This window comes from Patagioenas fasciata, chromosome 23 (assembly GCF_037038585.1).
Source record: "Patagioenas fasciata isolate bPatFas1 chromosome 23, bPatFas1.hap1, whole genome shotgun sequence".
Lineage (NCBI taxonomy): Eukaryota > Metazoa > Chordata > Aves > Columbiformes > Columbidae > Patagioenas > Patagioenas fasciata.
The window spans coordinates 228258-253603 of NC_092542.1; the positions used below are offsets into that span (position 1 = coordinate 228258).

The 25346-nt window shown below is 56.8% G+C and overlaps 1 protein-coding gene across 12 annotated transcripts in view; it reads right to left on the bottom strand.

Annotated features, from left to right (window-relative positions):
- Nucleotides 1–25346, bottom strand: part of CAMTA1 (calmodulin binding transcription activator 1) — a 156043-nt gene that overhangs the window by 33976 nt on the left and 96721 nt on the right. For all 12 annotated transcript variants that reach the window (XM_065855143.2, XM_071798329.1, XM_071798330.1 and 9 more), the window contains 3 exons: nucleotides 10902–11055; nucleotides 5393–5533; nucleotides 1355–3210 (listed from right to left, as the gene is read on the bottom strand). In XM_065855143.2, coding sequence (XP_065711215.1) covers nucleotides 1355–3210; nucleotides 5393–5533; nucleotides 10902–11055 — 2151 coding nt within the window. The remainder of the gene's footprint in view (nucleotides 1–1354; nucleotides 3211–5392; nucleotides 5534–10901; nucleotides 11056–25346) is intronic.

Below are 25346 nucleotides of genomic sequence, written 5' to 3' on the forward strand. Positions count from 1 at the left end.
TCCTGCTCAGGGACTACAGGGCCCAGGGGGCCGGGACACCCGGGGCCACCCCAGCTCCTCCCGGGGCACTGCGGCCTCTGGACCCACAGCCAGCAGCGAGGGGGACCCGTTCAGTCCGGGTCCCCATTCCGTCCCCGCGGCCCTGCTGCCCTCGGGCGGCCGCCGGCGGGAGCGCGGCCGGGACGCGGCTGCAGCGCGGGGACGCGCCCCGGGGGCCCCGGGCCTCTGCGGCAGGGCCGGGAGGGGCGGGGCGGGGCCGGGCCGAGCGGGGCGGGGCCGGGCGGGGCGGGGCGGGGCGGGGCCGGGCCGGTCGCTCCCCCGGGGCTCCTGCGGCCTCTGAGCGCTCTGAGCAGGCCACACACAAAACAAATGGCTGGGGCACCGCTCTGAGCCGCTGCACACCAAACCCTGACCCGCCAGGATGAATCCACGCAACCAGAAAGCAATCCTGGCCTCGTGCTGGTTTTGAAAAACGCTCTGGTGCGTTTATGCAGATGGATTAGGCCTTGTGGTCCGTACAAAACAGACGCACAACCAGCACTGCCAGCGGGAGTCGAACAATTCATGAGTGTAGCAACAGACAACAAAGGTTCCCATGGTAGCAGCAAAAAAAAGATGTGCACCAGAAAGGCTGCAGGTTCAGTTGGGGTTTCTCTGCTGATTTTTGGGACCTTCTAGACAAGCACTAAAGAGTCGGAGTGGCCGTGCAGACACCAGGAGCACCAGCAGCGCCGTCCCCAGGCCGGCAGAGCCAGGCGCCCCGGCACAGCCTGGCCGGGCTCGGCTGCCACGGCCCGCGCGCCGCCGCTCGTGTCACACAGCCGGGGCACAGCTCGTGTCACACAGCCGGGGCACAGCTCGTGTCACAGCCGGGGTACAGCTCGTGTCACACAGCCAGGGCACCGCTCGTGTCACACAGCCAGGGCACCGCTCGTGTCACACAGCCAGGGCACAGCTCGTGTCACACAGCCAGGGCACAGCTCGTGTCACACAGCCAGGGCACAGCTCGTGTCACACAGCCGGGGCACAGCTCGTGTCACAGCCAGGGTACAGCTCGTGTCACACAGCCAGGGCACCGCTCGTGTCACACAGCCGGGGCACAGCTCGTGTCACACAGCCAGGGCACAGTGGCAGCAATCGCCACCACGCTGGCGCTTCAGCTGTGCCACCCTCCATAGAGGTGTAATTAACTAAAGTACGGGCAGACATGAAATGGCCTTGGGCCTCCGACTTCCAAGAGAAATATTTTGAAAGCCTTGTCAAAACTTCAAGGAAACAGTTCTTGGGAGCCCTGATTAACAAAGCAATGACAAATAAAGCAGTAATCATGAATGAGTAAAAGCCCTGGACTTACCTCAGGGTAAGACCATTCTGGTGAATAATCTGTCACCATGAACAAGCGCCCGCTCTGCTGCAGCAACCCCAAAGTGCCTTGTGCTGCGGCTGCGGAGACCACCTCAGCCACGTGCATGTACGCCATGGTGCTGGCGCCGCTCTCCGAGCTGCTGAGCTGCATGCTGGCTTGCTGAGGGCTGCAGCAAGGAATGCACATTTCAGCCTGGCTGTAGGTTGCTCTGTTGCTGTCTTCAGGCTGAGACAGTCCGGCACTGTCACCCGACACCAGCTGTTGTCCATAGAGAGCATTGCTCCCACCTTCTACCGATATGAAATCGTTAATTAGATCGGAAAACTGGTTGCTGAAGGAGATGTCAAAGTGGTCCAAGTTAAGCTCCATGTTGGAGGAGTTATTTAAGCTGGGATGGGCCACAGGATAGAGTCCTTGTACCATGTTTCCTTGGAGAATTGGGAGGTTGTTCCCGTTCCTGATACCCCCATTGGCCTCAGGCTGCAAGTAGTGTTCTGTGCTGCAGGCTTGAAGATCCCCTGATTTAAGTAGATTTTCATTCCCTTCTGCCTGCTGGGAAGTCTCCATGGGAACTTCAGCTTCTGCAGTCATAGCCTGGAAGTTTGTTTGGAACTGCATGAGCTGGAGAGAAGAGCTGGACTCTATTCTGGTTTCCACTGTGCCGTTACAGTTGGAAGTGGTTTGGGATGGGGACTCTGTTTTCACACTGGGGATTCCTAACGTGTTCACAAATGAGCCACTTGTGTCGTTCAGGTTGTTGTGAGTGTTCTGCTCAAGGGGAAGAGGTTTGCTGGCATCCTGCAGAAAGAAGCTGGGGGAAGGGGTCTGATGAACATGAGGGCTCTGGACAGTCTGACTGAAGCTGGAAGAATAGTCCTTGTTGGAGTCAATGGCACTGAAGTCCATCTGCTCCAGGGTGGTACTTGGGCTCAGACCTCCTCCGGACGGAAGCAAACCTGAACCAGTGGTGAGGGTGAGCGTGTTTGATGCAGAAGTGGAGGAAAATGCTTCTTTGGACATCTGTTGTTCAAAAGATGTGTCCTCAGTTTTAATTTCTTTTGTGAGCGTTGTATTGAAGTTGAAGCTGCGTTCTGTTGTGGGCGACTGCCTCATGTTAGTACTGATGCTGTCGCTTTTCATACCTCCTCCACCATAAGTCTGCCCTTGCTTGGGATTGTTAAGAAAACAGTCTGGGTCAAAATTCATGGTGGTTTCTGGAATTTTTCTATTTCCATCTAAAGTTGTGGAGAGCACGAGTTCCTCAGAGACAGTGCTGGGCAGCATCGACAAGCTCTCCGAACTGCCAGTTGTTGGAAAAGCGAACTTGTGTCCATCCGAACTCACAGCAAGTACCAGTCCTTGTGCAGCTGCATCTGAGGACAGAAGGTGTTGGTTTGGGCCAGAGGTGGGTGACATGGTGTACACAGCTTCACTGGTGACTTCTGACATAAACACCGTGGCACTTTGTGACAAGCTTCCCATAACGGACGCTACAGCCATGCTGGACACGCCGGTGACGGCCGGGCTGTCCGCCATGTCCGGGTCGCTGTTCAATCCGCTGCTGATGGACACCGGAGAATTCTGGGTCGTGTCGGGGACCTCCACCTGGTTGGTGGAGGAAACCTCGGTGCTGTTTTGGTGGAGCAACACTGGTTTCGCCACTTTGCCGTTCCTCTTCTCCCGGTTGGAGGCCTTGCCATGGCTGTGCTCGTTCTTGCCTTCAGAGACATCGTTATTTTGTACCTCTGAGTGAGCGCTGTACCCACCTGTCCTTGGTTCGACCTTTGGTGATATGATGCGGTGTTTGGCACTGTTACACTTGTGATGCACACTGCTTCCTGCCCCTGTGCCGGAAAACAACATTTGCCATTCAGTAAATACAAAATTAAGATGACGCTAGTTGTGTATCTTAGGGCAAAGGAGAGCCGCGCTCACACTGCGTGTGAGGGAGAGCTGGCACATGCCAAGAGACCTTGGAAATAGAATTAATGTCTTCCTAGTGTCAGGTTTACAGCTCCCTCTCCACCCAACGCACAGATCCTTCATGTGCAATGACAGCAACCTCTGAACAGGTGCGTTTGTTCCCTTCCCCTCACCCCACGTAGCACCCATTGCCCTCAGCCCTGCTGGATCAGACACCACGGGAGAGGAACTGGCACCCGTGACCGGTTCTGGAGCTACTGAAACGCGCCTGGTCACCGCACAGCGCCCACAAGGCCGTGGCAGCGGTTTCTGCCGCGCAGCCCCGTCCGCCCGCAGCGCAGCGCGCCCTGGGCCCCTGCACGGCCCCTCTCGGCTGCTCGGCCCCGCTCGGCTCGCCGCGCCGCGCTGCCGGGAGGTTTGACAACGGCTCCCCTGGGCTGGATGCTGACTGGTAACACGGAGGTGACAGATGCCACATCACAGTCCTGTACCGAGCGTCACCCTGCCGCCTTGGTCGCAGCCTTATCTCTGTGTTATTATCGTGTCTGTTACAGCTGCCAATCACGTTATTTAAAAGCAGCGCACCAGCCAGCACAACGAAAGCTGCCCGCAAGGAGGGAGACGCGTTCCCCCGGCCCTAAGCCGCTCCTCTGCCGACAGATGAACGTTTTGCACGCTGAGAGGTCGCAGGCAGAGGGTGCAATCAGCACCGGAGCGGCTGCAGGACGCGCCGGCCCAGGCCGGCAGGAGAACGTCCCCGAGCCCGTGAGGACCAAGGACACCGTGCTGTCTGCACACGCAAACTCCGGTGCCAGGACTGCTTGTGGTATTTAAGAAAGAACATCCCACGAATTTTTGATGTTTCCTTCCTTAATTCATTTTCCCCAGAATAAGGTAAGAACATTAATTATGGTACTGCATAATGACTACAGGGGGAAAGAGACCTGCTCCTTAGAGCTAATGGCTACAATTATCAATGCCGTCTTCTGAGTAACATAAAGCATCCATGTAGCCGCTGCAGTTTGCTAAATCTTTTGTTCCTTGCCCTTGAAAGGGAACTTCTTTAATAAGTGCTCAAGACTTGAATCAGGTCACTTAAAGTAGTTCAGGACAGCGCTTTTGAGACTAAATGTGACATAAATCTCTCTATTCTCCCAGGTACAGAGATGAACGAGAACGCGGGAGAGGCCTTCGCGCTGCGGGCGGCGGTCGGAGCCGCGAGCGCACGCGTCGACGCGCGAGCCGTCACGACGCAAAGCGATGCTGCTGTGGTGGAAGGCGCGCGGCTGACTTAGCGCCAGACAAAGCATCAAAGGAAGAATGAAAGGATTCGTGTTCCGATCTGCAAGCCTGGATCAAATGCTGCGCCGTAAGGTTGAATTTTAATCCAAACTCAGGTATTTCAGAGGTCATCATTCTTACTTAAGTCTCAACTGTATAATGCAATTGCCCCCAAAAAAGAAGAAAAAACAAACCCTTTGAAGCACTGGCAGTTTTCCTTTAGAAATTCTGCTGAAGACTAACGAACGTGTCATGTTTTACTGGACCAAAGCACTAGGAAGGGGCGGCTATAAAGCAGATGAGTTGGAAAAGAGAATCACTGAGCTTCCTGCTCTGTGTACAAATGCTAAACTAAGGATGCTGTTTCGTGCTGTTGCAGCCTCACTCAAAACAAACCCTTAATGGGAAAGAAATCTCCTGTGTTTTCATGATACCTAAATAAAACCTGTCTTATCCCAGTGATACCTTGCAATTAACCACCTGACTCCATTTTCTTCAGCAAAGTGGGCTGCAGGGCAAGGAGTTCAGAGGGTGAAGTTGGAAGAACATTCAGTTTTGATGCTTTGAACACGTAGAAGAGAATATGCCTTTTTGAGCACGCCACACATGGAGAGCATTCGTTAGGGTTTGTACATTAGAAAGCACTGACCGTTTTTTCAGACGTTCCAGCTGCACCTTTTTATGCTCAAGACTTCTCCTGCCACCTCTGAGTTAGCTGTGCCTCAGCAGCTCAGGATACGTCATTGAAGCACGTCAGCGCCACAAACCCAGCTCTAAGCCCGGATTAAGCTGCGGCCCACTCCGCGCCCCTCGAGCGCTCACCCAAGGTACCAGTGCAGAGACAGTTGTGTGTCCGAGGCTGCGGCTTGGTCTGGTGGCTGTCGAGGATCTGCTGCACCAGCTGTTCCACCGAGAACCCCGAGCTGCTGTTGCCGTTGCTGCACGTCCACTTGATGCCATGAACTGCCAAGAGAACAGCAAAACCTCCCATCAGAGACTTCGAAAACATGCCAGAAACCACCAAAAACCCTTCCAAAAGAAAGGCAGAAACCCATTCCTGCTGCTTTTTGTCAGGAAAACACCCCAGCAGGACAGCTTTCTTCAGTTTGCTGTTAGCGGCGGCTCTCCCTAGGGTGAAACGTGGTAGGGCCTATCTGAGCAGCGCATGTGACCTTCGATAAAACCAAATACTTGTGTTTCATCGAAGTAAACCAGGACAATTCCAAGAAACACTTTGCAACCTTTTTCTGTCTAATGTGAAACCAGAATTAGCTTGTTTTATAATAAAATCAGCAGCTACAGATCTGGCGGTGTAGCGGCGAAGGCAAACCTCTGCAGGCTCCACTGCCGGTGCCGGCTGCACCAACCCCGCTGCGGGAGCCGCCACCGGACACCGCGCCAGCTCCTCCCACACAACCTCCCGGGAACCGGGACAGGACAGGGGGTGATGCTGCGGGACACGCTGCAAACTGAAGGTCTCTCTTCTGGGGGCCTGTCAGCTATTTACATTGCCAAACTGCAGGCACATCAATTATTTGAATAAAGGCTCCCTCTCAGAATTTTTAGATGCAGAGCTGCACGTAACAGTGGTATTCTCAACCCGAATCACAATCGAAAGAGCATTTATGAAATATTTTCTCCATAATAACTGACTCAAAGCATCTTCTGTCTCCTTAAATGTCTCTAAGTGATTTACACGTGCCTGTTGTCTATCCATCCTTCGTGTGCACTAGAGCCCGCGTGTGGGTCTGGGGAGCGCCGGAGGTGCCCCGGCCCCCAGGGCGCCCCGTGCTCTTCAGCAGCGCCAGTGGTGCCTCGGTCCCCAGGGCGCCCCGTGCTCTCCGGTGGTGCCTCAGTCCCCAGGGCGCCCCGTGCTCTTCAGCAGCGCCGGTGGTGCCTCGGTCCCCAGGGCGCCCCGTGCTCTCCGGTGGTGCCTCAGTCCCCAGGGCGCCCCGTGCTCTTCAGCAGCGCCGGTGGTGCCTCGGTCCCCAGGGCGCCCCGTGCTCTTCAGCAGCGCCCCTGTCCAACTCAGCAGAGCCGTTCGCTGCAGGGGGGAAGGAGATGGTCCGGATCCCCTGCTCCCTTTGGTGCTGCTCGTTTAGCGGGTCACGAGCAGCTGGCTGAGCAGAGCTCCCGGACCTGCTCTGTGCAGCAGGTTTATTGCCTCTCTATCACCTGTTGCTGTGTTCCCTCATCACCCACTGATGTTACCGTGCCTAACAGCATCTCATCTTGGTTAAGTTTTATATTACAGAATTCATACGTTTATTGGCTGGGCTGGATAAGTTGCAGAAATACTGTAAATAAGGTTTACAAGTTTTCTTCCTCATATCAGTATTTAAAGTACTGCAGTTACTTTAGTAATGAGTCCCTCTATCCCTGCTTGACAACCACATTTATTGTTATCGCACCCAACAGATTTTGCTTTCTAGTAAATTCACAATTTCGAATTTCCTCTTAACACTCAGTATCTGTTATTGTGTTTAAGCTAAAGTTTATATACGCTTACCGCTTCAGCACCTCCACTCACGTTCATTTTATTATTCTAGGTATGTTATCCTGTTACGCGTGATGTTATACCTAATAAGTGATGTTCAAATAGCAGTTTTGCAAAGAATATGTTGACAGCAAGATTAAAATTCAGTGAGGTATTTGGAATATTTTCAGCTATACTATGTAACGTTACCGAGCGGTGCTCATTGAGTCCTCTGCGGTCACTTCGGAAGCGCTTTGCTGAAGCGGGGGCTCAGAGTCAGTTCTACAGCAGCCTTGGTCCCGCTGCCAAACCCCCGGCCAGCAGCGTCACTACCGGGCAAGTCTGGTAACGAATCGCGTCTCATGGTTCGCGCGTTCGTAAAGCTGAGCCGAGCCGCGCGCTGGAAGCTCAGGAGCGGGGCAGCTCTGCAGCCGGGCACCTACAGCACCAGGCTGGTGATTCGGGGCCCTGCAGCCCGCGGTGGCCCAGCTGCTGCCGAGGTCCTGCTGCCTCCACTCCCCGGTCGAACGGGGTGCAGCAGAGTTCAGTGCTTACGGTCCCCATGCACCAGGGAGGTTATTAAACAGAAAGCCAGTAGAAGGTGACAGATGGCAAAAAAAGAATGTCTAGATGCTTAATGCAAATTATCTACTACCTTAACACATCCAATATGCACATTTTCTCCCTCTCCCTTGTAAAGACAAACTCCTGTGAGCTGGTAAGATTTTAGTACTGAATACCAAACGCTATTGAGACGACTTGTAACATGTCATGCTTGGCTTCCTGACACATAATGAATCAGCAGAAAAGGAGATTTCCATACGGAAGAAAATGCAATATGAAAGGACGGTTAAGGAAAAAGCATATACACACACGCTCCTCCTGTTTCTTAGTGGTTTGAAAAGTGAAATCAGTGCAGGACCACATTTGATCAAATACAGTCCTAATGTAGGGACGCCAAGAAAAGTAAAAAGAGGAAAAACTACTGAAGCTTAGCAGCAATTCTGGGAGGTATTTTAATCCGATTTCTGGTCAGACGCCCCCGGTGTTTCCTGATCAGTTACGACTCAAACGCCAGGGGCCGCCCGCGGATCAGGAACGGGCGCTGGGGGCGGGGCCCGGGGGCGGGGCCCGGGGGCGGGGCCCCCGCCCACACAGAATCACAGGATCACCGGATCACCGAATCTCGGGATCGGAGGGGACCCCCCTCAGAAGACCCCCCCAGTCCGACCCCACGGGCTTCCCGCCGCGCTCCACGGCGATTTTGTTCTCAGTACTTTTAAGCACAGATCTCGCTGGACGGTTTTGTGAGCGGCCCCCGCAGCCCGGCCCCCGCAGCCCCCGCAGCCCGGCCCCCGCGGCCCCCGCAGCCCGGCCCCCGCGGCCCCCGCAGCGCCGCCCTGGCGCTGGCCGCCGGTGCAAACGGCGCTCAAAGCACCCAACAGCTCCGTGCTTCACACCGGATCAGTGCCAATTCCCGTACCTAAACTTCGCTCAAGGCTGCAAGCGCCCAGTGCCCGCCGCAGTGTGACAACGTGGGGACACAGGTCCAGGTCACCTCCCCGAGCCCTGGGTGGTCCCTTCCCATGGGCAGGACAGAGAACTCAAGCTGCCTGTGCCCGAAGGGGTTCGGGGACACCCACAGCTTCCCGTCTGCAAGCAGCAGCACGAGCCATCGGTTTATGAACAGCAAAGCAATGAAAAAAGCTTTTTTCCCCAAGAAAGACAGGTCCTAATTATAGCGGACCTGAAACGAGACTGGAACGTAGCACCAGCTGTGAGCCTGTAACGCGTGCTCTGCCGGCCGAGGGACGAGAGCGCCAAACGGGGGTGATTTGGAGAAACCCTCAACAGGAGCTGGCCCACAATTTGCTGATCATATGGAGCTCATTCACAGAATTCTGCTGTGCTGGATTCTGCCACTGCATTTTGCTTTTACCACCAGATGCCTCAGAGGACAATCTGCTACTCTGTTCACAGGGATCTCCAAGCAAGCCCATAACAGGGCACGAGAGGCAGAGAAAACTGAGAACGACGCCAAACCGAGGCCCATTCTTCACGCCAGGCAGCCCAAAATGACTTACAGGTGTCTCAGACAACGCTCCCACAGAACCTCCATCTACCGTCGCTTCCCGTTTTGCACAACTGTCCTGAAAGGCTGCAGTCGTACAGAAGCAACACACATGATGACCCTTTTATTCAACCAGTTAGGATGCTGCCGACAGTCAGATCGGCACCAGTCTGCAGAGGTTTCGGTGGAGGCTTCGCAGCCCCCTGTGCTCCCTGACCACAGCTCTGAGACATCCCCTGGTCTGGAAGGAGAGAGGAATCGTCTGCCAGAGCCGTGAGCAGCGCCCGTCTCAGCCAAGCTGTGCTCCGACGGGTGACACCGCTGGGCGCAGGAGCCCGGGCCTCGCTGGAGCTGGGCTCTGGGATGACGCGCTGGGCTGCGAGGAGGCAGCCGAGTGAATTACAAATCCAAGAATGAGAGCAAACTCCCCGCATGTCAGGAAACCAGCCTGGGGTGTTTGTCTGTGCGCTGCCTCCATCCCTGCTGCGCCCCACGGCCACGGGAACCCGCTGCCACACGGCCACGGCCACGGGAACCCGCTGCCGCGCCCCACGGCCACGGGAACCCGCTGCCACACGGCCACGGAAACCCGCTGCCACACGGCCACGGGAACCCGCTGCCACACGGCCACGGCCACGGGAACCCGCTGCCGCGCCCCACAGCCACGGGAACCCGCTGCCACACGGCCACGGCCACGGGAACCCGCTGCCACACGGCCACGGGAACCCGCTGCCACACGGCCACGGGAACCCGCTGCCACACGGCCACGGCCACGGGAACCCGCTGCCGCGCCCCACAGCCACGGGAACCCGCTGCCGCGCCCCACAGCCACGGGAACCCGCTGCCACACGGCCACGGCCACGGGAACCCGCTGCCACACGGCCACGGCCACGGGAACCCGCTGCCGCGCCCCACGGCCACGGGAACCCGCTGCCGCGCCCCACGGCCACGGGAACCCGCTGCCGCGCCCCACGGCCACGGGAACCCGCTGCCACACGGCCACGGCCACGCGAACCCGCTGCCACACGGCCACGGGAACCCGCTGCCGCGCCCCACGGCCACGGGAACCCGCTGCCACACGGCCACGGGAACCCGCTGCCACACGGCCACGGGAACCCGCTGCCACACGGCCACGGCCACGCGAACCCGCTGCCACACGGCCACGGGAACCCGCTGCCGCGCCCCACGGCCACGCGAACCCGCTGCCGCGCCCCACGGCCACGCGAACCCGCTGCCGCGCCACTGCCCCGCACTCCGCGGAAAAGCCCTCCGACCAAAACGCGACGTGCTTATGAAAAACGGCAACCAAGGAAACCAAAGGATCGACAAAAGCCTCGTGCAGCCTCCAGCTCCAGAGGAACCACAACACGGACTGGCACAGGGTGAGACCGTCACTTGACCAGCACCACGCACAACGCTTGGATTAAGTCATTGACAAACCTGCTTTCGGGCAGAGAAATTTGGAAACATCAGGCAATCAAACTGTGAAGGCTGTGAAAGAATGTGATTAATGCAAAAATGTGACGAAACTAATGTGCTTGGCTCCAGAATCTCATGGCACACCCAATACTGGAACCGAATCTGATGGCTTCTTGGCGAGCAGCGCCCCTCTGTGCTCCCTGAACACCGTTATCCACATCCTCTTTGTTTTCTAGGTCTGATCAGAATCGGAAGCTTTTATTTTAGCTACATTTCTAAGGATACCTTTCCCAGGATATGTACCCATAAACAGATATTTTAACCCTCTGGAAAGCCAAAGAGCAAAAAAGCCTCCAGATACTCACACATGGGTTTGAGCTGCCCGATGAGCTCCTCCTTTGTCCACTTCGCCCATTCCTTCTTGTCTGTGTTTATTGAGCATAAGATGGGGCCGCAGGGCTTCCCGCAGTCCTCGATGGCAGGGACGTTCAGGTAGTGCACCAGCACGATGTCCGGGTTCTGCGGGGAGAGCACAGGAGACGTCACGGCCTCGGGCCCCTCTCTCCTGGGGCTCTGCCTCCGCCTGCCCAACTAAAACCACGGCAGAAAGCACCACAATTAGACCCCGGTTTGTACCGGACTGCCCTGGGATTGGAGCTGCCCTTCAGGAGAGGTGGCAGAAGACAGCGCATGACAGTTTGCAGGCGTCCTCCCCTCGCCCCTCGAGCGCTTTTCCGACCGTACGACACCGAACACTCGCGAGCGTCCTACAAACAGTCGCAGCGAACACCAGGTGATTTGCTTTGCTTAAAGGGACCTGTGGTCTGTTTGGTCCAACGCTTTCATCGGTCCCGGTCCACACTGGGCTATTTCAAATACACAGAAATCCACCCGAGAACACCCGTAACAGCCACGCTTCCCGTGCAGCAGCGGAAAGCGGGAGGGAAGGGCAAAGAGGCTCTCGAACAGCACCACAGTGCCCCAAGGACAGGCCCTTCTCAGACAAGCCCCACATTTCTTCTCTTTTGAAGATCTTGCGGCTCTGCAACGAAAGCTGCGAGCTTCAGAGGCTGGGACCGAAGAGCCCGTGTCCTGCGCAGAACCTCACGGCGCTCGCTCCCGCGGGGCCGCTCACTGCGCCCCTCGAGGGGACGCGGGGACTCGGGGGACGCCCGGCCGCCTGCAGCCCCGTCCACCGGCACCGGCGCTCCAAGCAGGGAGCTCAGCAGCGCGTTACCGCCCTGTGAGTAAATGAATCATCTCAACAGCAACAACTCCGCCAGTTCCCACCAGCGTCCCAGGGAGATTGTACAATAGATAATAACGAGATTGAGAAGCTGATTTCTTTCCCTTAAGTCATTTACTCCTAAGTTCACAAACTTTAATGACTGCTTTGGAATTATTTATAAAAATAAATATGATAATGGTGTAATTAAAACCCTAATGTTTCATTAATGCTGTTAGAGCCCTGTTCCAAGGGGGAGGGGGAGCACAAGCCATCATTCGTTTGCAAAGGTTGTGCTAATGGCAGCACTGGCTTATGAAACCACTGAGGGTTGGAGCAGCGGGCGGACGGTGGCCCGGGGACAGACGGCCCGGGGACAGACGGCCCCGAGCCCCGCGGAGCCGCCCGCTGCACCGGCGCAGCCAGAGCTGCCGCCACCGGCCCGGCCCCGCGCACGCACCGCGCATCGCGTCCTGCCGGCGGCCGCAGGAGCTCGTTCCACTGCCCCCGTGCTGCCGGGTAAGCAGAGATGACACGAGAAGTGGTTAAAAAAACAAAATAAGCTGTTAGTTTTGATAAAGAAAAATGCAGCTGCAACATCTGTCTGATTCTTGTTTGCAGCTTCATCAGCACTAAGTGGTCAATAAATCAGACTGGCACGGTGTTACGTTTCTTCCGTGGCTCGAACATTAATCTAGTGCCAGTTCTCATGAAAAATGAAGGAGGAAACTATGTGATAGTGAAAGTGTATACATTATCCAGAAAGCAACAACGGCCGTGGCGGTGCTGCAGACCCCGCGCCCGCAGGACCGCGGCCCCCGCGCTGCACGGGCTGCTGGCGCAACTCGGAGCTCCCGGGGGCGCACGCTCCGTGCTGGCGCCTCTGCCCACCTCAGGTCTCTCTGTCCCAGGTGTCTCTTTCATACACCAAGAGAAGAGAGCAGGGAACAGGACAGTGAGCCTGTCCTGCCTCAGATTCCCAAGGCAGAATAAGCAACCTGGCTGCTAACCACAGATACTATAATCGTTATTAGTGATGGGGAATCAGGGTGCTCCAACCTGGCTACATCAAATGGGCTTCACCCTAACCCCCTGGCCTCGAGCCCGCTGCAGTGAGCAGGCGGTCGCGTCGCACAGGCGACAGCGCAGCAGCCGCCTCCAGAGCTGCGCCGGTGCAGGCAGAAGAAGGTGAGCTTTGCCGGGCCCGCAGGCGCAGGCTGAGCAGATGACAGATGCTGACGCCACCTCCAATTAGATTTTTAAGGAGCGAGAGCAAATTTGTCAGATAAGCGGCTGGAGACGCGGTGCAGAGTTACCAACTCCTTTGGTAACTCCACGGCTGCGCCTCGCTTTGTCCCTTTGGAGATTTTCCGTGACCTGCTCATTCCATAGTTTGCTCTAATAACAACACTGAAGTTTCGGCAATGCCTTCTGAAGAGCGTAACAAATAGCAATGCATTTGCCGTTACACGGAGAAACTACTTTGTTTTCTTTTTCTTATATTTACTCACCAAAACCGCCTCTGAAGTTGACATGTTTTCTACGTTGAGCGCTGCTGCACTCTCCTGTTAGCAAGAGAGCAGAACACACGACGCCGAGAACACTGCACCCTGCACAAAATCTGGAGGGGCAGAGCGGCTGCTCCGTTCCGGTCCCGCCGTGCGCTGCTCCTGTGGCGAGCCAACCGCCGCCTGCTCGCCCGCCCGCGCCCCGGCCCAGCCACGCACCCCGGGATCCGCGGAGGCACCCAGAAAGCAGCCGTGGGCTGCACACCCAGCGCCAGACACCGGAGCGCTCGGAGTCCAACAGGAGAACGCGCACGCTGGTGCGTGCCGGGGACAGTGGGGGCACATCAAAGGTTCCTTTGCAGCTCAGGCACTGATGCGTCTTAGAAAGCCGAGTTCCCAGGGTCACAGACCGAGGGCCGAACATCGCGCGGGCGGGGACGGGGGACAATGACAGCCGCAGAGCCCTGAACCCGGAGCCGAGTCCTCGGCACAAACCCCCGCCAAGCTCACCGTGTCGTCAAGTCGTTCCTTTTTATAGATAGAGACACAAGGAAAAAATGAAATCTAAAACGCATTGTCAACTTGAATGATTTTCCAGGTTCTTGTCACTAAACAACCATCATCCCTCAGAGCACAAGAAGGGCAATAAAACCAATAGAACTAATAAAGGAAAACCGTGTGGAGCTTGACGGATCTGGCTGTCCCCGCCGCGTGACAGCCCATTTCACCGGCTGGCAAATTGAAGCTGCAGCAGACTCGTCCCCAGGATAAGTGAGACCCTGACAACACCAGCTCTGACTCCTAGTTTTTTGACACCATTGAGTTCCACTAAAAAAGGACCATTTTGAAAGACCATTCAAAAGATTTCGCAGCATACATTTGCAGCTGCTCAGTAATCGCTGTTTAACTTCTTGTCTCCGCTAAACACATCGCAGACCGTTCTGTGCCACCGGTGACTCCTCACGGCTGCCAAAGGATGCGCTCGCCTTGGTAATTTTGTTTGTCTGCATATGGAAAAACCCCGAGATTTTGATTTGTAACTGAAATAATCTGGGAAACCCCAACCGAACAGCTTTGCAAAGCCCGTAATGCAGGGTGGAGGAGGAAGGCAGTGAAGCCGTCGCTGGGGAATCGAGCCCCGCGTCCCCGGAGCCCTCGGGCTGCGCCGGCCCCGGCGCTTCGCAGCGAGAACCCGAACCAAACCCGAACCAAACCCGAACCAAACCCCGGGCTCCACGCGCCCAGGAGCCCGCTCGCGTCCCTCCGCGCGCCCTCCGAGCCATCACGCTCTGGAGTCACTTATTTAGCAATAAATTACAACCGTCTGAAACCATTAGTAACAAAGTAAATTGTTTTAATTGATCTGAACTTTTTTTTTTTACGATGCGGGAACTTTGTTTCTATATAATTGCACTTTCTAAAGGAGTAAAATAGCAAATTAATCACTCTTGGAGCCTGCAATCTTTAAAATGCTCCTGATTCTGAAAGGCTGCATGCTGGAAATGGAGAATAACCCACATCTCCACGACTCCTCCACGTTCGTGTCTGCACCAACCCCGAACGTGTCCCGGGAGCCTCGCAGGGGTTCAAGGCCCCAGGGAAAAGCCGCACGGGTACTGCACGGCAGGACCTGCGCGCTGGGCCCCCGCGGCGCTCGTCGTAACCGCTCTGCACAGACTGTGACTCTTTTAGGGATCAGAGATGACGAAGCCTATGCAGATTTAAATCATTTTGAGATCTCACTCGATACAACCTCAGCCAAAAGAAAGGTGCAGGGGTCCTGTTAATAAATGAACACCCTCAGCTCAGCCCCTTTCTGTGTGAACAGGCACCCCTGCGAACGGCAGCAAAGCGCCAGGCGGGAACAAACAAGGTGCGCTGCCATCTACTATCAATGCATTTTATAAATGTATTTTCCATTCAAATGGATTGGGGGGGTTCAGAGGAAATATTCAATTTATGAATAGAGTATAAACGGCACCTTTCAAAAGAACAGATTTAGGCACAGATTAGCTCTCCATCCTCGTTGCTTCTGATAGGGCTAATCACCACCCTAAATCAGTGTTTCAGCTGAACCCGACATTGGAAATCATGTATAATTACACTGATTAATTTTGCTGAAAACATACAGTGTTTTGCTATAGAAACGTAAACACAGCAAGGCGAAAGGGTGATCCAAGTAGCTGAAGCCGACTGCTGCTCAGGACACGCTCAGGCGCTGACGAGGCTGGAGCGACCGCGTGGATTCCAAGAGCCGTCCCACGCCTGCCCGCCGACGTCCGGAAGAAAGGAGCAGGGGAACGCTGAGGGACGTGACCCGGGAGTGCCTGCCACCTACTGAAGGCATCCAACTATTTATGTATACATCAGAATAAAATGAGGCAAACAATACACAAGGAGTGCTTCAAACAGTCCTGCAAACCACCTGCACGGTGGAGCGTGTGACACGGCCAAAGAAACAGGTACAGCAGCCCACAGGGCGCCCCACGGCCCCGCACACGGCGCCCCACAGGGTGCCCCACGGCCCCGCACAGGGCGCCCCATAGGGTGCCCCACGGCCCCGCACAGGGCGCCCCACGGCCCCGCACAGGGCGCCCCACAGGGCGCCCCACGGCCCCGCACAGTGTCCCTGCACAGGGCGCCCCACGGCCCCGCACAGGGCGCCCCACGGCCCCGCACAGGGCGGCCCCGCACAGGGCGGCCCACGGCCCCGCACAGTGTCCCTGCACAGACTGCGGGTGGCACGGGGAGCCGGGTTTGCTCCAGCAGAGCCTGAGGATAAACGGAAGAGAAAGGCAAACACAAAGCTGCAGCTGAGCAAGTCACATTAGGTCTGACACGGGGAAGCTGCGATGCATTACTCACCCTGATAAGTTTAATGTATAATTTAGAAAGATCTCACCAAAATGGAAAAGAGAAGCTCTTAAGCAGCTCTGAAGGGCGCTCGGCTCAGGCACCGCGCATGGTTAGCGCTGGAGGGAAGCTGCCAACCCTGCGTCAGGAGCCCACCCCTCGCCCAATGATTCCATTTACATGGACCTCGGCGCTGAAGCACTTCAGAAATAACTCATGCCTTTTCATAGGCCAGATTTAGGGGTTTTATTGAGTATTAGGCATCACCTCCCTGCTTGATGACCAAACCCCATCAGATCGGAAAGCCCTGGGTGCTGCTCAGTGTCGTGGGCACCTCGACAGGCGGCTCGAGCCGACAGCCCGCAAGTCACAAACGATCCCAAACTACGTGAGAAGGACCTCAGAGGACGCATCGCCACAGATTTAACATAAATAAATATTTTAAAAATAATCACGGCCCACACAACAGACGAGGTGATATCTCACTAGGCTACAGGAGCACAAACGACAGCCGCCCGGGCGCGCTCCTTTGAGGAAGCGCTGCTGTCGGCAGCGGGGCGCGGGGCGCTCTGCCCCTCGGGAGGGCTCTCCCGCCCGCGGGGGCCTGGGGATGCTCCTCAGGACACATCACCACCGCAGCTGCTCCACGGAGCACTTCATCACACACACATCTTAAACTCTCAATAACACTCACACGGAGATAAGGGAGCAGGAACTTGGGCTGCAGTTTCGTAACACTTTCCCAATTTCTAGCGGTTTATCTCCAGAAAACATCAGCGAGTCCCCAAATCCTTACACATTAGTACGGCTGGCGACATCCGCCTCTCCGACCTCAAACTGCAATAGTTTTCTCAGAACAAGCGGCTCAAAACGGGAACCCTTGTGCCAAGAGCACAGGGGAACCCTTGCGCTCCCACACACGAGCACCGGGCACCCTCCTCTGCAGTGAGAGCAGAGCTGGCCGGGCCGGCGTGCTGGTTTTCACTTGAAGCAATGGCTGCCCACGCACCCCTCGCACAACGACTGCCGGCATGCGAGAGATCGGCCACCCCGACCCCAAATCCACGGCCTTCCCGAGGTGACGGCGCGGCTGGGAGCTCCCTTGTGCGGAGCTTCACGGGGCTGCTCGAGCCAGGGCCATGGGACGCCCGGCAGAAGATCCTGACCCCAGCAGCTTCCAGAGACCGAGCTGCAGCCAGACGACGCGGCACACGAAACAGGGCCCGGTGCAGAGACACCGAACAGCGGGACGCGCGGTCCCGGCCGGGGACGGGCGCACGGTCCCTGCAGCGGCCGGAGCCCACGTCCCGCTGCGGACGCAGAGCCCGATCCCCGAGCTGCGCGCTGCGACGTGCGGGAGCTGCTCCACCCCGCGCTGAGGGGACCGCGAGCGCTCACACAGCAACAGCCACCTGAGCCTGCACTTCTCCATTTTCTTTATTTTTTCTTTATTTTTTCTTTGCAAGCACATGCTGTGCCCTCAGAACGCGAGATAATTTGAATTTGGAGATACAATAAAAAAACAGCACACCCCTCCCAGAGCTTTTAGACTCAAAATCTCATCAAAAAGAAATGCAGTTTCATAAATTATGCAGCCGTACCCTGCCTATCACATTTGGCTGCTGTGCGGAGCCTCTTCACCTGACAGCGGGTTTAAATTACGAGAGCTCCTTGAAAGCGACGAGGGCTCGCGCCTGGCGCTGTGAGAGGGCAGCCCCGCACCGGCTGCTGCAGCCGGCTCAGCTCCGGCGTCCTCGAAGCCAATGCCGAGTTCTGCTGCTGCCAACGCTCCCGAGAGGTCGCCTGGCTCCCCGGGCAGCAGGGCTCGGGCAGAGCCCCCGGCCGCCGCGTCCTGGTGGGGAGGAACGCGGCGCTGCCCCGAGGGACGGCGCCCGAGCACCGAGCGGCGCTGCCCCCGCTCACCGAACAGCGCGGCGCTTCTCAGCGCGTTCAGACCTTGGCACGGCAAGTGATGAAAGACGTTCAGCACTGCCAGCGTGCTGATTTTAGCAGAAAAGGGAGCTGGGGAGATGGGATTCCTACCGACAAAAATAGCAAGTTTAAAGCTGCAGCAAAGGGAAGGGCTGCTGAACATGGAGCCCTCTCCAGCAGCACCCAGCCAAGCAGCAAGGACCGGAGGAAACAACCTATAAATAATACAGAGCAGATCTGCTCTGATCCACTAACCTACTTCAGGACAGGTTTACAGTGAGGAATAAGAAGAATTTAAGCTTGATTGCGGTGATTTGCAAAGTGTCTGTGTGGTGCTGATGTATATTCCACGCCCTGGTTTCTCAGCTGGAATTAAACCAGATAACTGACTCCAAGTGCAGGAAAACCCGTCCGTCTGTCTGTCCGCTCTGTTCCTGGGAGCGGCGCTGGCACCGCCGGCTCCGTGCGGGCGCAGGGGCGTCCGGGCAGACGGGATCCCCGATCCCGGATCTGTCACAAGGCTGCCAGTAAACCCAGAGAACAACCTTAATTTTGTTTAAATAATGCCGAGGAGTAATTTCCTGTATGTTTAGCCGAATCCAGCAAAACGGCGACCTGTAACTGTCCGCGGTGTCGCTCGCTGCCTCGGCGCAGAAATTCAGTGTGGGACCCCTCAGCCCTACGTTACCACGTCCTGCCCCGTCTGACCCTGGCACCTTGGAACGAGGTGACAGACACCATTTGGTCACCGGGCTGCACCGTTCTTCAAATAATACCACACAATAGCCCCATGTCACCAAGCACCTTTGGCCCAGGGCCTTCCACTCTTCTCTCTTTTCCTATTCATCAGCAACATCTTCATTTTAAGCACATTCCGCCAAGGCAGACTGAGCCTTAAATAACCTCATACTTCATCGTTTCTCCTCTCCCAGCAGCTCGCTGTCGCTGGGAGCGGCGGAGGCAGCCAGCCCTGCTCCAGCTGAGCAGGGAAGCCATTTGCTGTGTGCTGCTTAAGTGCATTTTAATAATGCATTTTGCATGTGGGGAACGGAGAGCTAAGCATGGCCAAGGAGCCGGAACACACAGCTGGTCCAGAAGGAAATCTCAGGATAAGCAGCACTTGCACGAACTTTAACGATTACTTACTGTTATTTCCTGAACACGCTTTGATAAACAACCATGAACATTGTTTGGGCTTAATGAGCAAACACGCTTTGTGTTCACTGCCATGGGGCAAGTCCTAGACAACCAAATGGACAGCTTCTTTATCTGTGAGCTTAGGACAGACTCCTCAAACCTGACGTACCCTCTTAGCTTCCTCCTCTTCCTACTTCCCATATGCTTCCATTTCCTTTTGACCTGAAGGAAAGCTTCCGAAGGGCAGGGCCGCCCGACAGGCAGCGCAGAGCTCAGCCCAGGCCTTGCAGTTGCAAGTGTGGGCAGATAATTCCTGTAAACACCTCCCGGCGACCACGCACGACACCCGGCGCTCCTCCCTCGAGCGGCTCCCTGCGCCGCGGCGGCACCCGCGCTCCCTTCGCCCGGCACGCGGGGTCCGGCTGCCCTGGGCTTTCTGCCCGTGCTGCCGAGCTCCGCTCTCCGCCTCCCAACGGCCGCCTGCACGCCCCTCGCAGCTTCACCGCAGACATGGAGCCGGCGCACGAGGCCCAAACCAGGCCCTGGATCAGAGCTGCAGTGAAGCTCCAGGGGAAGGGAGGCTCCACGTGTTCTGCCCAACAGCCCACGGCCGCACGCAAAGGCACAGCAAGCTGAGCCCTGCACTTCAGGACTTCTCTTCAAAACCAGAACCAAAGCCACGCACACCTTTTGTTAAGAGCAGTTAATTTCAAACCCAAGCACGCGGGAGCACGTCCCTAGGGAATGGCACAACGAAGCCCTGGTGTTGGTTGCAAAACAAATAGATAAATCAATGTCTCAGTTTGCTCCGCGAGAGCAAACGGGCCGCAGTCGCCTATCGCTTTAGGGACGTGGCTGCGGGCTCCCCACGAGCACCACGCGCTGCTGAAGGCGCGGGGCCCTCACCGCCGCAGACCCGAAATAACCCCTACCTGCAGGTGACAGCGGCAACGCGAGGGCCGAAGGAAGACGCCATTTCCACGCGAAGGTCCCTGAAATCCTCAGCTCACAGCTGAGCCAGGCAGCAAACACCTTCAGAGGGTATTTTCAATTGCAGCCCGCACACTGCAATTAAGTAAAAACCAAGTTTCCGTGGCTGGTAGGAAAAGGAATCTCAGCGTCAGCGCAGAGACCCTACAGCCACACAGCCTGGCCAGAGCAGGACTGTGTGCTGAGTGCTGTGTGCTGAGTGTCCCCCAGGGCTGCTGGGCACCGTTGTGCAGAACCCACACACCTGCGCTCTGTATTACAGGAGCTGCCTCTCCTGACGGCTCTAAATGCACCCAGGTGCAGCAATGCCGGCAAAACTGGGGCTGAAACCAGCTCCAGGTGCCCCTAAGATAAGCAGAGCTCTGATGGTGAGATCCACCTGGTGGGTTTGGCTTAGGATGCAGTCATTTCAGACAAGCTGATCCTTTCTTTACACGGAGGGCAGGAAAAGCGATCAAAATAACGAAAAAAGAGATCCTAGCTATTTCCCTGGCTAACGGGGTCTAAGCGGCACTGCTCCCACACCGGGTGCCTTGCCCTCGCTTCCCCTGCGCGGCTGCGTTGGTTCCGCTGCCCTCACGCACCGGGTTCGCTGCCCCGCCAGCCGCCCGCCCTGCGCCCTGCGCCCGGCCCCTGCCCGGCCCGCGCCACGCAGCACCCGCTGCGGGTTCTGTGGGACCCCGAGAGCACCCACTGCCCCCGAGAGCACCCACTGCCCCCGAGGGGCCCCCACAGCCCCCGAGAGCACCCACTGCCCCCGAGGGGCACCCACAGCCCCCCGAGAGCACCCACAGCCCCCCAGAGCACCCACAGCCCCCGAGGGGCCCCACAGCCCCCAAGGGGCACCCACTGCCACCGAGAGCACCCACAGCCCCCGAGGGGCCCCCACAGCCCCCGAGAGCACCCACAGTCCCCGAGGGGCACCCACAGCCCCCCGAGAGCACCCACAGTCCCCGAGGGGCACCCACAGCCCCCCGAGAGCACCCACAGTCCCCAAGGGGCACCCACAGCCCCCCGAGAGCACCCACAGCCCCCGAGAGCACCCACAGCCCCCCGAGAGCACCCACAGCCCCCTGAGAGCACCCACAGCCCCCGAGGGGCCCCCACAGCCCCCGAGAGCACTCACAGTCCCCGAGGGGCACCCACAGCCCCCCGAGAGCACCCACAGCCCCCCGAGAGCACCCACAGCCCCCGAGGGGCCCCCACAGCCCCTGAGAGCACCCACAGTCCCCGAGGGGCACCCACAGCCCCCCGAGAGCACCCGGACCCCGAGGGCTCCAGCACAAGGGCCACACCGCCCTGCAAGGAAAACAAGCCACAGTTTAGCCACGCGCTCCTAGGGCTTTTTAGTTAGAGGAGCCTGTGCTAAACACGTTTAAAAGCAATTTTGGCCCCAGGTAGTTCCTGGCATAACACCCCTGCTGGTAGATCGGTTTTGGGGGGTGAGCGACGCGGTGCAGCCTCACTCCCTGCATTTTGCTGCCAGCTCTGTAACAAAGACGCGCTCCCTTGTTTGAGAACACAGACATCTCTCTCTCTCTCTCAATCAAACCTGAAATCACAAAAACACATCCTCCTCTTAATTCAGTTTAAACCCTGAGCTGTTCCCCAGGTAATTAATAATGTTTGCAAATGTGCCTGCTTTGAAGGAATATTATCATAGTTTAGGTGACAAGCTCAGAATCGTATTCCTTTTTATAATTCCTAACATCTACTCAGGCAGCATTAAACGGATTCAAAGCATTTGCACAGGAGTCATGTTGGCCACTTTATATCAAGTTCTAGAAGAAATTCTGCTCGGCTCTGAGCCGCGGGGTCGATCCCCAGCCCTTCCCGACAGGAGGCAGCAGCGCAGGTCGCGCTTGGGCTTTGCAGAAGCAAAGGAGCTGAATTTGCTGACAGCAGATTGATGCCCATAGTGCATTTTTTACCATGAGATGAGGACGGACCACGAGGTGCAGATTGGCCACCCCGGGCGACGAGCGGGCAGCGCCGTCCCCAGGCAGCCCTGTCCGTGACACGGAGCGCTGGCGGCAGCAGAGACGGGCACCGGGTCATCCTGCACCTGGGAACAACGCGCCCCGCGTCCCTGCGACCTCCCTCGGCCTGGAAAACTGCAAAGCGTCTTTCGGACATTTCAGGAACAGACGTGGCTCCAGAAGAAACCCAACCAACCACGGCCGTGTCTGTACAGCGCTGACCCGCTCCTCTGGGCTCCAACGAGAAGGTTCCCCAGCTGCTTTATGAGGCACAGACGCGCAGCCAAGGCAAACAAAGCCAAGACAAAGCCTGGGGGGAGCGCGCCTGGGCACCGCCTGGTGCCGGGGCTGCGAGGAGCGCGGACGCTGGCGCGGCACCAGCGCGAGCTCCGTTCACCCGCTGCACACCCAGGAAAGAGCTGCAATACATAATCACCAGATCTGAGGGTCCTGGCTGGTACCAGGAACAGGCAGCCAAGCCGTGTCTCATAAACCCTGCTGGAGTGGTTCTGGCTGATTGAACATGTTTTTCTTTTCTGCAAAGAATAAGCTTTAAATTAAATCCCACTCTTTGTAAACAAGATGCACCATTTCGCTCAGGTGTATTTTCTCTTTTCTCACCAGACCCTATTGAACAACAGAGGTTATTCTGGCAGCAAGCCCAGCACACGGCGTCTGTTCACCCCACGAGCCGCCAGACCTGCCGAGGCCACCGAGTCCTGCCCGGCGTCCAGGACGGGACGACCTGAGCAGCGGCACCAGAGCCGCTCCGGGACCGGAGCTCGTGGCCCTCGTCCAGCACCAGCCCGAGGAACTGCAAACTCATTTGGTGAGACTTCTACACCACGCTTTTTTTTGAAGTAGAGAAAATTAAAACCAGCTCTGAGCCATGCTAATGGCTTTCGAAACCATAATACATTGTCTCTGGAACCATCACTCTAATTATCCTTGGGAACGTGCAAATAATCAACATTTTGCAGTGGTTTCCAGTGCGCACCGTGCGCCTGTAGAGGAGGATCTGCAGAAACAGCTCCAACAGAGTTAACAGGCTGCTCTGCCAGAGCCTATTTAGAATTCCAGGCAGCGCTAATTTAGTTTTAATGGGCACAAACTCAATTCCAATGGCTAAAGCAGCAAATAACAAACAAAAGGGAAGCCCTGCCGCAGCACCCGGCGCAGCCCGGTCCCGCAGAGCAGGGTGACCCCGCGCGCCGGCCGCCGGATCCGTTTGCTGACGAGCGCAGAACTGGCACCGAAGGGCCCTCAATAACACCAAGCCTCATTAAATTGTCATCAGGGCGGCCTCGCGCCGCCCCGCAAACACCAGGGCTGTGCGAGGGAGGCGCTGCGGCGCGGGCCCCTGGCAGGGCCGGGAGCACTGCAGGACACCCTCCGGCGCTCCAGATTTAAGCCCAACACATTTTCTCTGCGTGTTCCCCTCCAGTAAATCCGGACACCACAGACACGACGGTTACGGCGCCCCAGGGCGGCCGGGCCACACGGCGCCCGCAGCGCACCCACGCCTGCCCGAGCTGCGGATGGGGCTGCAGCCTCGGCACGGCTCTGTGCGCACAGCTACCGGCGCAGGGCCCACGTGTCCTTTGTGACCAAGGATAACAATTCGCAGGGTACAAAGAGCCTTAGATGTCAGGAAATTGAATGTTATTCAAATTCGACAAAGATAATTTGAGCAGAAGAAACGCGCATCATCAGGGCAAAGCCACGGCGCAGACAGGACCGGGCGATCCCGACCGACGGCTGCACTCCCTGCATCGGAGAAAGGGAGAGCGGCTCTCGTCACGGGTTTGCGGTACAATGTATTCCTAACGCCGTGGGACCCTCACAATCAGACTCTTCAAAGACTGCGTCTTGAATACTTCATACCAGTGATTTCAGCTAAAATCTGGATTCACAACGTGATTTCTATTTATAGGCTCACATTCTATTTTTGAGAAATAAAGGAATATTTCTAAACTAATACCTAGAGTGATAAAAGGTGGTATTTCCAGAAGATTATGACAATGGTATTTCACACTAATATTTCCTAATACTGGAAATTAGTCCAGAGCGGCAGGACCACGTCTCTTTTCTTCAGTTAAGAAAGAATCCAATTAAATCAAGACCTGAGGCCCCAATGAGCCCCCCCCATTACAGAGCGTTTCACCACGCTGACTTTGGCTGCTAAAATCGCTCTATAAATATCGCTATTTTTGCCGCCTCCCCATGACTCCATCGCGTGGCGCCAGCGGTGCCCAGGCCAAGGACGAGCGGCCGCCGCCGGGACGGACGGGACAGACGGACGGCAGAACCGATCACCAAGAGCGCCAGGACTTACAGCGCCACGCGGCGCGTGCGCCTCACGCTGCCGTCACCTGAACGCGGCGTGACCGGGGCGCACCCGGGGTCACCCACGGCGGGGCCTGCAGGCCCTGCCTCTGCCGGCCGAGGAACTCAGCCCCGGGCACCACGTTCTAATGCAGACAGCAAGGAGGAAATACGGGAAAAATCAGCTGCTGCTAATTATATCCCAATGTTCTCACCTTTAAGCTTTTAAATCACAAGTGACATTTCCAAATCAATCCTATTCTTTTTTTGGAGAGTTTAACAAGAAACATTCAGTCTCCAAGAGCACTTGGATTTATTCTGATCAGTAATTTGACAAGAATCCATTAAAATATACTGGAGGTTGCTTTACCCCCTAAGGAGACGGTTTAGTCCAAGGGCTTTTTCACAGCTGCCTGTTGGCAAAAAATGTAAATGGCAACTCATTTTAAAAGTACAACGAGTTGCAATGAGCAAGCTCCAAACTGCTAATCCTGGCAGCCCCTTTTTGTCCGGCGCCTGACCATGAACTGCACCGGAGGGGCCGAAGGGAAACGTGTCCCTGGGCTGGTGCCCCCAGGCGCGCGACCTGCCCTGCTCTGCTGTGCTGAACCCCGTCCCGTGCGCCACCAGCGCATCCACTGAACTTCTCTGGGCAGGTCACGGCCCCTCCAGTTCAGCCAACTAAGCAGGCTGCCGTGGCTGCGCTCGGTGCCCAGGCCCCCACGCGTTTCGGTGACCCCTCAGGCCACGCGCGGTCCCCAAAGCCCTGGACGCGGCGCCCGGCTCATTGCCAAGGGCAGCGGACACACCTGGGCCGGACTGCGGCTTCAGCCGCTGCCAGAACAAAGCTCGGCACAGACA